Here is an 11,288-nt window from a genome sequence, read left to right on the forward strand (position 1 = left end):
CAGGCAGTATTTCGTTCTCTTGTGCATAGGGTCGCTATGAGTTGGTACCAACTCGATGGCACCTAACAACAACAACAACAACATCAACATCCTATATGAGCAATTTTTCTATAATGGGTCATTCTCATCAAGATTCCAAAGTGTTCTAATATCACAATGTCTTCCTCCAATGATTGCCTCATGTTGGTAGCAAGATTTCTCTTTGTCTCCTTTGTCTCCATTTTATCACCTATGTTTCTCAGTATACTGATATCCGCTGCAACAGTTCTTTGCAAGATTATCCAGCATCTATCTCATTTTGCCAAATCCCCTGTTGCATTTTTAGCTCTTACCTCATTTGAATGCAAAGCAGCTTTTTTTGGTAGCTTTTAACTCGGCTTTTGACACATTCCTTATTGAATACTTTCTTTGCCTGGTTTGGGTGCTGCACTCACTTCAGTTTTCTTTTGATCTCTCTGGCTGTTCATTCTCAGTGTCCTTTTCTGATATTTCCTCCTATGGCTGTAAAAGTGAGAGTGGCATAGGACTTACAGCCTGTCTTACTTCTTTTATCTTGATCCATGGCGTTAAACACTTCTTACATAGTTTTATCTCCAAATTTATGTCTATGTACTGGTTACGAATCGGGCTGTGAACCGCAAGGTCAGCAGTTCAAAACTACCAGCTGCTCCACGGGAGAAAGATGAGGCTTTCTGCTCCCATAAAGATTTACAGCCTCGGAAACCCTGTTCAGGGTCACTATGGGTCAGAACCGATTGGACGGCACTAACAACAATTCCACCTTTGAGAGTTCTGTTGTGGCACTATCATTTAATGTGCTGGATTGCATGGTCCATTTGAACTGAAAAGTTGGTGTTTCAAGCTCACCAGCCGCTCCTCGGAAACCCTACACAGGGTCACTGAGTCAGAACCAACTCCATGGCACTTAACAACAACAACAACTCTACTTTTTGGGAGAAAGATGAAACTTCCTCTTCCCTCAAAGACTTGCTGCCTCAGAAACCCTATACAGGTTTGCTCTGAGTTAGAACAGACTTGACGGCACTTAATAACAAAACCACCACTGATACTCCACCAAGCTAGGACTACTGGTAGTCATTTCATATCTAAAACATTATATCTTCCTATATATTAAACTTCCCCAATTCTAGACTGTGACATTCAATTCCAATCTGATCTCTGCTTACATATGTAACTTCATTTGCTACTATTTTCTTTCCTTTGTTTTCTCAGTTCCTTTCATACTTGCTGTTCTTTCTGCCCCTCTAGCTGCCACTTCTCTTCCTTTTGACTTGCCTAGAATGTTCTTTGTCCAGATCTTTTCATGGTTTGTCCCTTCATTTAAATATCAATTCCAATTTCTTTAGAGAGCTTCCCTGATCACACTGATATTACCCCTTTATTTGTTTTATTATTATTTTTAATTCTTAGCACTTATCCTTCTGTGACATTATAGTTTATTTCTCTTCTACTAGAATGTAAGAACAAGGAGAGGATGGGATTACTGTATTGTGGTTAAGTGCCATTGAATAAGTTTTGACTTATAGTGACCATGTATAGTGAGTCAGAACAGACTCCACCGTACTTAACAACAACATAGGGTTTCCGAAGAGTGATTGGTGGATTTGAACTACTGACCTTGCGGTTAGCAGTCCAGTGCTTATCCTACAGTGCCATACCTATATCCCTAGGGCCTAAATCAGTGATTGGCTTAGAGTAGATCGTCAATATGTGTTTGTTTATAAGTAAATATAAATCAACACATTGAATCAGTCTATACATTGTTTTATATGTAAATCATGAATTTTATGCCCTCAACAGTCTTGATACAAGGTAATGGGAAAGTTTACTATAATAATATGGTGTTGTTGTTAAGTGCCATTGTGTCATTTAGTTCTGACTCTGGTAGCGTAGTGGTTACAAATTGGTCTGTGAACCTTAAGGTCAGCGGTTCGAAACTACCAGCCACTCCGCGGGAGAAAGATGAAGCTTTCTACTCTTGTAAAGATTTATACCCTCGGAAACCCTGTACAGGGTCACTATGGGTCGGAACCGACTCGACGGCACTTAACAACAACAACATAGTGACCCTATAGGGTTTCCAAGGAGCACCTGATGGGTTTGAACCAGCAACCTTGCAATTAGCAGTCAAGTGCTTATCCTACAGCACCACACCAGGACTCCTTTATAATAGCTTGTTGTTGTTGTTAAGTGCTGTCATAGTGAACCTGTTTAGGATTTCCAAGGAGTGGCTGGAGAGTTTGAACTGCTGACCTTGTGATTCAAACCAGTCCAGTGCTTTATCACCCAATGCCACACCAGGACTCTGTTTAAATATGATTATTGTTGTTGTTATTATAATAGTATAAACATAATTTAAAAATGACTAGCTAGGAGCCATTACATGTAGATTAAAAATAAATTTCCAGTGAGTTATACAGGAAATCTCTCTCTCAAATTGTGATGTAGGTGAAAATGTACACAACAATTCATTCACATTTTGTTTTGTAACATTGATTGCACTCCGTACAGTATAACACTTTCTCTTCCCACTTCTTCCCTTGAATGTCTCTTTTTTGGTCCCTTCTCTGTAAATAAAGTGTGTTTTCTTGTTTGTTTGTTTTTCATGCAGCTGAAGAACAAATTCATGAAAAAGCTTCCACGTGATGCAGAAGCTTCGAATGTGCTTGTTGGGGAGGTTGACTTCTTGGATAGTCCTTTCATTGCCTTTGTTCGGCTACAGCAGGCTGTCATGTTGGGTGCTCTGACTGAGGTTCCTGTACCCACAAGGTAAGCTGATCCCTACCTATTGTGATCTACAACATGGTCAAAGAAAGAAACCCTATACAGGGTCACTATGGGTCAGGATTGACTCGACGGTATTTAACAACAACAGTGTTGTTGTTGTTGTGAAGTGCTGTCGAGTCCTACCCATAGAGACCCTGTATAGGGTTTCTGAGGAGCAGCTGGTGAGCTTGAACCACCAACCTTGCAGTTCAAATGACTTTGCAGTCTGACGCATTAACCCACAGCGCCACACCAGGACTCCTTACTGAAAAATCTCTCCTAGCATAAAGCATCAATGAAAGGCGGATGCTAGCTGTGGCAGCATGCAGGAGAGCTACAGTCTGAAAGAATGGCTAAGTCTGACTTTTTATGCTATCAAATTCCTTTACATTTGTATAGTAGTTGTTTGTTGTTGTTGTTAAGTGCCATCAAGTCGCTACCGAATTATAGCTACCTTATGCACAGCAGAACGAAAGACTGCCCGATCCTGGGGCAACCTCACTATTGTTGCTACGCTTGAGCCCATTGATGCTGCCACCTACTCTACACACTTAGCAACAATAACAATATCATACAGGTGACAAATGGTTCAGAAAGTTTTATTTACTCTTATGTTTTATTAGCGGTTACTTATATACACACACATACACACACATTGATCCATTAAGCTGTACTATTAAACTTCCATATTTTACTCTTATGTGTTATGCCTCAATAACTTTTTATTTTAAAAGAAGGCATAGTACTATTATTGGGCAATAATGTACTCTTTATAAAACTATGCATCATGTAACCTATTCATTTCTCATGGATAATTACAGACTACACTCATATGAAAATACAGTGGACAGGCACACTGAACTTTTTAGGCTATGTGATCCTTATTTCAAAAATAGATTCCAGTTCTTTGAGATTTGTATACTTACAGATATTTCTTTAAAGGCTTTAAATCATTTAAAATAATTTCACATGAAAATTATTTCACAACATTTATATACACAAAGGAGAGTAAGGGTTCTCAGTCAGAAGTAATAAAGAGACATCAGCATCTGTACTTTGTAGGCAAACCCTTTTTCAGTTTCCTTATGTGAACAAGAAGGGTTATGCATGCCACTTGGAGCTCTGAAACAGTCTGAGCATGGATAACGACATTGATGAGACACAAAGTTGATTTTGAACCAGATTTGGAAAATTTATTCTAATGACATCTTAATTCATAGACTATGTTGTTGTTGTTAGGTGCCATTGAGTCAGCTCTGACTCCTAGCAATTTTATACACAGCAGAATGAAATACTACTCGATCCAGTACCATCTTCACAATTGTTATGCTTGAACCCATTGCTGCTGCCATGCTACCAAACCATCTCCATTAGGGATCTTCCTCTTTTTCCCAGGCCCTCCTCTTTACCCACCATGATGTCCTTCTCCAGGGACTGGTTCCGCATGTTAATGTGTTTGAAGCATGAGGGGAAAAGTCTGGCCATCTGTGTTTCTATGGACTATATAGGTTGTATGTCTTGTAAAACAGATTTGCCTGTTCTTGCAGTCCATGATAGTTTTAATATTCTTATTTAAAACCAAAATTCAAATGCACCAATTCTTCTGTGGTCTTCCTTATTAATTGTCCAACTTTCGCTCATATGAAATTGCTTCATGTGTCCACATACATATGAGGCAATTGAAAATATCATGGTTGGGTCAGACACACCTTAGCCCTCAAACAGATATCTTTGCTCTTGAATACTTTAAAGAGGTCTTGTGCACCAGATTTGCCCAATGTAATATGCCATTTGATTTCTTGACTGCTCCTGGCATGAATGTTGATAGATACAAGCAAAATGAAGTTCTGACAACTTCAATTTAGTCTTCATTTGTCAAGATGTTATTTATTGGTCCAGTTGTGAGGATTTTTGTTTTCTTTACTTTGAGGAGCAACTGATAGTGAAGGCTGTTGTCTTTGAGCTTCATCAGTAATTATCGAAGTCCTCTTTGTGTTCAGTAAGCAAGGCTGTATCATCTGCGTATCACAGGTTGTTAATGAGTCTTCCTCCAATCCTTATGTCGTGTTCTTCTTCATACAGTTCAGCTTCTTGGATTATTTGTTCAGCATACAGATTTAATAAGTATAGTGAAAAGATACTACCCTAACACACAAGTTTTCTGATTTAAAAATCAGTATCCATTGTTTGGTTTGAATGACTGCCTCTTGATCTGTGTACAGTGTCCTTGTGAAAATTAAGTGTTATGTAGTACCCATTCTTCATAGTGTTAACCATAGCTTGTCATGATCCACAAAATCGAAAGCCTTTGAATAGCCAATAAAGTGTAGGTAACTATCTTTCTGGTCTTCTCTGCTTTCAGCTAATATCTATCAGATCAGCAGTGATATCCCTTATTCCAAGTTGTCTTCTGAATCTGTCAGTTAACTGTGGATATACTGTTGCAGCCATTTTTGAATCATCTTAGCCAAACTTTTGCTTTCACCTGATATTACTGATATTATTCAATGATTTCTTCATTCTGCTGTATCACCTATCTTTGGAAGGGGCAAAAATATGTATCTCTTCCAATTGGTTGACCAAATAACAGTTTTTCAAATTTCTTGGCATACACGAATGAGTGCCTCTAGTACTGCTTTTATTTGTTGAAATATTTCAATTTGTATTTCATCAATTCCTGAAGCCTTGTTTGTTGCTAATTCCTTCAGTATAGGTTGGTCATATTTCTTCAGTATCATTAGTTTTTCTTCCTTTTTTAGGTACCAATGGAGTTCTTAACTTTAAATCATTCAGTGTTCTCTTGTTATGTTCAAACAACTGCCTCTTGGTCCATGCACAGATTCCTTATGAGCACAATTTAGTGTTCAGGAATACTTATACTTTGCAATGTTATCCATAGCTTGTCGTAATCCACACAATTGAAAGCTTTTGTGTAGTCAGTAAAGCACAGTTAAACATCTTTCTGGTATTCTCTACTTTCAGCCAAGATCCAACGGACATCAGAAATGATATCCCTCATTCCACGGCCTCTTGTGAATCCGGATTGAACCTCTAGAACTTCTCTGTCAATGTATGCTTGCAGCTGTTTCTGTATTACCTTTAGTAAAACTTCATTCACATGGAATATCAAAGATACTGTCCGATGATTTTGCATTCCGTTGGGTCACCTCTCTTTGGAGTGGGCACAAGTACGGATTACTTCCAATCATTGGCCAGATGGTTGTTTTCCAAATTTCTTGGCATAGATGAGTGAATGCCTCCTGTGCTGCCTCACTTTCTTGAAAGATTTTGATTTTTATTCCATCAATTCCTGGAGTCTTGTTCTTTGCCAATTCCTTCAATATATCTTGGACTTCTTCCTTCAGTATCATTGGGTCTTTATCATCTTCTACCTCTTGAAATGGTTGAACATCAACCATTCCCTTTTATTACCATGACTCTGTGTTCCTTCCATCTTTTTTTTTTTTAATGCTTTGTGCATCATTCAATAATTTGCCGTGAGAATCCTTCAATAACGAAAGTTGAAGCTTGAATTTTTTCTTCAGTTCCCCTAACTTGAGAAATGCTGAGCATGTTCTTTCTTTTTGGTTTTCTAACTCCAGATCTTTACACATTTTGTTGTAATATTTGACTTTGTCTTTTCGAGCTGGCCTTTGAAATTTTCTGTTCAGCTCTTTTGCCTCCTCATTTCTTCCATTTGCTTTAGCATCTCTACACTGTAGAGCAAGTTTCAGTGTCTCTTCTGATATACATTTTGCTCTTTTCCTTCTTTCTTGTCTTCTTAATGACTTTTTTGCTTTCTTCCTGTATTATGTTCTTGATGTCATCCCCCAACTCTTTCTTCTTGTCTTCGGTCGTTAGTGTTTAATGTATCAAATCTGTTCTTCAGATGATCTCAAATGCAGATGGGATGTATTCAAGGTCATATTTTGGCTCTTGTGGACTTGTTTTCATTTTCTTCAGCTTCAGTTTGAATTTGCGTATAAGAAACTGATGGTCAGTCCACAATCTGCCACTGGCCTTGCTTTGACTGATGATATAGAGCTTTTCCATTGTTTCTTTCTGCAGATGTAGTCATTTTGGTTTTTGTATATTACATGTGGTGAGGTCCATGTGTATAATCGTCTCTTATGCTATCTAAAGAAGGTATTTGAAATGAGCAAATCATTGATTTAGAAGAATACTATCATATGATCTCTGGCATAATTTCTATCACAAGGGCATATTTTCCAACTACTAATACTTTCTCTTTGTTCCAAACCTTTGCATTCCAGTCACCAGTAATGCAGTTGTTCAGGCAGAACATGGGAACACTGAATGGTTTAAAATTAAGAAAGATGTGCAATAGGGTTGTATTCTTTCACCATACTTATTCAACCTGTATGCTGAGCAAATAATATGAGAAGCCAGGTTCTATGAAGAAAAACGTGGCATCAGGATTGGAGAAAGAATCATTAACAACCTGCGATATGCAGATGATACAACCTTGCTTGCTGAAAGTAAAGAAGACTTAAAACATTTACTGATGAAGATCAAAGAGCACAGCCTTCAGTATGATTGCATCTCAATGTCAAGAAATCAAAAATCCTCACCATTGGACCAATAAACAACATTCTTACCAATGGAGAAAGGATTGAAGTTGTCAAGGACTTCATTCTTCTTGGATCAGCTATCAATACTCATGGAAGCAGCAGTCAAGAAATGACACAACGTATTACATTAGGCAAATCTGCTGCACAAGTCCTTTTTAAAGTATTGAAGAGCAAAGATGTCCGCTTGAGGACTCAGGTGTGCCTGACCCAAGTTATGGCATTTTCAATAACCTCATCTGCATGTGAAAGCTGGATAGTGAATAAGGAAGACCATAGAATTGATGCTTTTGAGTTATTGTGTTGGAGGAGAATATTGAAAGTGCCATGGGCTACCAAAAGAACCAACAGATCTGTGTTGGAAGAAGTGCAGCCAGAGTGCTCCTTGGAAGCCAGGATGACTAAACTTTGTCTCTCATACTTTGGACATATAGTCGGAAGGGACCAGTTGCTGGAGAAGGATATCATGTTTGGTAAGGTGAAGGGTCAGAGAAAAAGAAGATGACCCCCAGCAAGATGGATTGGCAAAGTGACAGCATCAAATTGAGCTCAAGTGTGGCAACAATTGTGAGGTTGACCCAGGACTAAGCAGTGTTTTGTGCTGTTGTACATTGAGTCACTATGAGATGGTACTGACTCGATGGCACCTAAGAACAACAACAACAATGGAGTCCTGGTGAGGCACTGTGGGCTAATGTGTTATACTGTAAAGTCATTTGAGCTGCAAGGTCAGTGGGTGAAGCTCACCAGCTGCTCCTTTGAAACTCTATACAGGGTCACTATGGGTCAGAATCAGCTTGACAGCACTAAACAACAACAATGAGATGAAAATTTTATTGTTTTTAAGAGAATATTTTAACTATGTGACAACAATATCTTAATTATTATTATTGGTAATATTATTTTACCAATATAATAATGATAATTCTTTCTTCATAGTATACTTCTGATACTTTATTGTTGTCATGTGCCGGCCAGTTGATTCTGACTTAGAACAAATCTGTATAGAGTTATTGAGAAGCATAACTCTACAAAAATAAGCATAGCCCATATTTCCAAAACAAAATAATTCACAATTAACTCTGATTATTGATATATTGTGGTCATGTAATTGCGTTGTTGTTAGGTTCCATTGAGTTAGTTCTGACTCATTTCGACCCTTTTCACAATAGAACAAAATAATGAGCAGTCCACACATTCCAATAATTGTTATATTTGAGCCCATTGTTGTTGCCACTGTGCCAATCCATCTTCTAGGGGATCTTCCTCTTTTCACTATCTCTCTACTATACCAAGACAGATCTCTTTCTCTAAGGACTGTTCCCTCATAACAACATGCTCAAATTACAAGAGACTAAGTCTCTCCATCCTTGCTTCTAAAGAGCATTATGGCTGTACTTTTTCCAGAATATATTTGTTTGTTCTTCTGGCAGCCCTTGGTACTTTAAATATTCTTCTCCAACACCATATTTTCCTAGATTCACACTTCGTACATTCCATGTTCCGATTACTAATGGATGTTTACAGCTGTTTCTCTTCATTTTGAGTTGTGCCCCATCAGCAAATGAAAGTCCCAAGGGCTTTACTCCCATGGGCATTACTTCATTCTCATCATCACAGTCAACTCTACTTTGAGGAGGCAGCACTTCCCCAGTCACATTTTGAATGCCTTTCAACCTGAGGGACTCATTTTCTGGCACTATATCTGACAGTGTTTCTCTGCTATTCATAAGGATTTCAGTGACTAAATATTTGGAAGTAGTACGTCACTCTTTCTTCCTAGTCTGTCATTGTCTGGAAGCTCATCTGAAATGTGTCCATCATGGGTGACCCTGCTGGTATTTAAAATATCGGTGGCACGGCTTCCAGAATCACAGCAACTCACAAGCCACCATAGTACAACAAACTGGTGTTGAAGAGCAAAGATTTCAGCTTTAGGACTAAGGTGTGCCTGACCCAAGCCATGGTATTTTTAATAACCTCATATGCATGCAATAGCTGGACAGTGAATAAGGAAGACTGTAGAAGAATTGATGCAATTGAGTTGTGGTGGAGGAAACTACTGAAATTACCATGGCACTGCCTAAAGAACCAATAGATCTAATGTTGGAAGAAATGTAGCCAGGGTGTTGCTTGGAGGCCAGGATGTCCTAACTTCATCTCTCATACTTCAGACATATTGTCAGGAGGGACCAGTCACTTGAGAAGGATATCATGTTTAGTAGGGTGGAGGGTCAGAGAAAAAGAGGAAGACCCCCAGCGAGATGAATTTGCAAAGTGGCAGCATCAGTGGTCTCAAGGGACTGGATGACACCCAACAACAGCAAAACACCATTATTCAAATGCTTTGATTCTTGGAATGTCTTCCTTATTCATTGACCAACATTCACATTCATATGAGGAGCTTGAGAATACCAAGGTAAAGAATACCTTAGTCCTCAAAATGACACCTTTCCTCTTTAATACTTTACAGAGGTCTTTTGCAACTGATTTGTCCAGTGCAGTAATGTGTTTTGATTTCTTGATTGCTGTATATATGAGCTTTGATTGTAATTCTCAGTAAAATGAAATCTTTGACAACTTAATACTTTTCCCCATTTTCTTTACATTGAGATGCATGCAATCCATACTAAAGGCTATTGCCTTTAATTTTCATCAGTAAGTGTTTCAAGTCCTCTTCAGTTCCAATAAGCAAGGCTGTATCATCTGCAGGTTGCTTAAGAGTCTTCCTCCAATCTTGATGACATGTTCTTCCACATATAATCCATTTTCTGGGATTATTTGCTCAATGTACAGTTTGAATAAGTTATAGTGAAAGGATACAACCCAGACACACACTTTTTTTTTTTATTTTTAAACTATCCCTTGTTCTGTTCAAGGGACTGCTTCTTGGTCTATGTACAAGTTCTTCATGAGCACAATTAAGTGTTCTGGAATACCCATTATTTGCAATGTTATCCATAGTTTGTTATGATCCACACAGTTGAATGTCTTTGCATAGCCAATAAAGCATAAGTAAACATCTTTCTGGTGTTCTCTGCTTTTATTCAAGATCCATCTGATGTCAGCAGTGATATAGATAGTTCTACATACTATTCTGAATTTGACTTGGATTTCTGGCAGCTATGTCTATATTCTTATAATAATTTTTGAATTATCTTCAGCAAAACTTAACTTGCATGTGATATTAATGATATTATTCTGTGACTTCCACATTTTTTAAGGTTACTTTTCTTTAGAACAGGCATACAATCTGTTGGCCAGGTAACTTAGCTGTCTTCTTAATTTATTGTCATAGATGAGTTAATGTCTTCAGTGCTGCATTAGTTTGTTGAAATATTTAAATCTGTAAGTACCATCAGTTCCTGGTCACATTGTTTTTGTTGTTGTTATATGCTGTGGAGTCAGTTCCGACTCATAGAAACCCTGTACAGGGTTTCTGAGGCTGTAAATCCTTATGGGAGCAGAAAGCCTCATCTTTCTCCTGCGGAACAGCTGGTAGTTTCAATCTGCTGACCTTGCGGTTTACAGCCCAATTCAGAACCAGTATGCTTCCAGAGCTCTTGATCACATACTGCCTCTTAAAATGGTTGATCATAAATCATGTCTTTTTTGTACAGTGACTCTGTGTATTCCTTCCATCTTCTTTTTCTGCTTTCTGTATTGTTCAATACTTTGACCATTTTTCTTAGGTGCCATGAATTTAGTTCCAACTCATAATGACTGTGTATAGGGTTTCAAAGGAGCAGCTTAGGTGCTTGAACCGCTGAGCTAGCAGTTCAAATTAACTTGCAGTCCAGTGCTTATCCTACAGCGCCATACCAGGACTTCTATTTTGCCCATAAAACCATTTAATTTTTAAAATTGAGGCTTGAATTTTTTTTTTTCCAGTTTGAGAAATGCTGATCATGT

General features: G+C 38.2%; 1 protein-coding gene across 2 annotated transcripts in view; it reads left to right on the forward strand.

The window, feature by feature from the left end:
• Positions 1-11,288, forward strand: part of LOC102828499 (electrogenic sodium bicarbonate cotransporter 1-like) — a 522,188-nt gene that overhangs the window by 293,118 nt on the left and 217,782 nt on the right. For both annotated transcript variants that reach the window (XM_006873779.1, XM_006873780.1), the window contains exon 7: positions 2,633-2,790. In XM_006873779.1, coding sequence (XP_006873841.1) covers positions 2,633-2,790 — 158 coding nt within the window. The remainder of the gene's footprint in view (positions 1-2,632; positions 2,791-11,288) is intronic.

This window comes from Chrysochloris asiatica, unplaced genomic scaffold (genome assembly GCF_000296735.1).
Source record: "Chrysochloris asiatica unplaced genomic scaffold, ChrAsi1.0 scaffold00254, whole genome shotgun sequence".
Classification (NCBI taxonomy): domain Eukaryota; kingdom Metazoa; phylum Chordata; class Mammalia; order Afrosoricida; family Chrysochloridae; genus Chrysochloris; species Chrysochloris asiatica.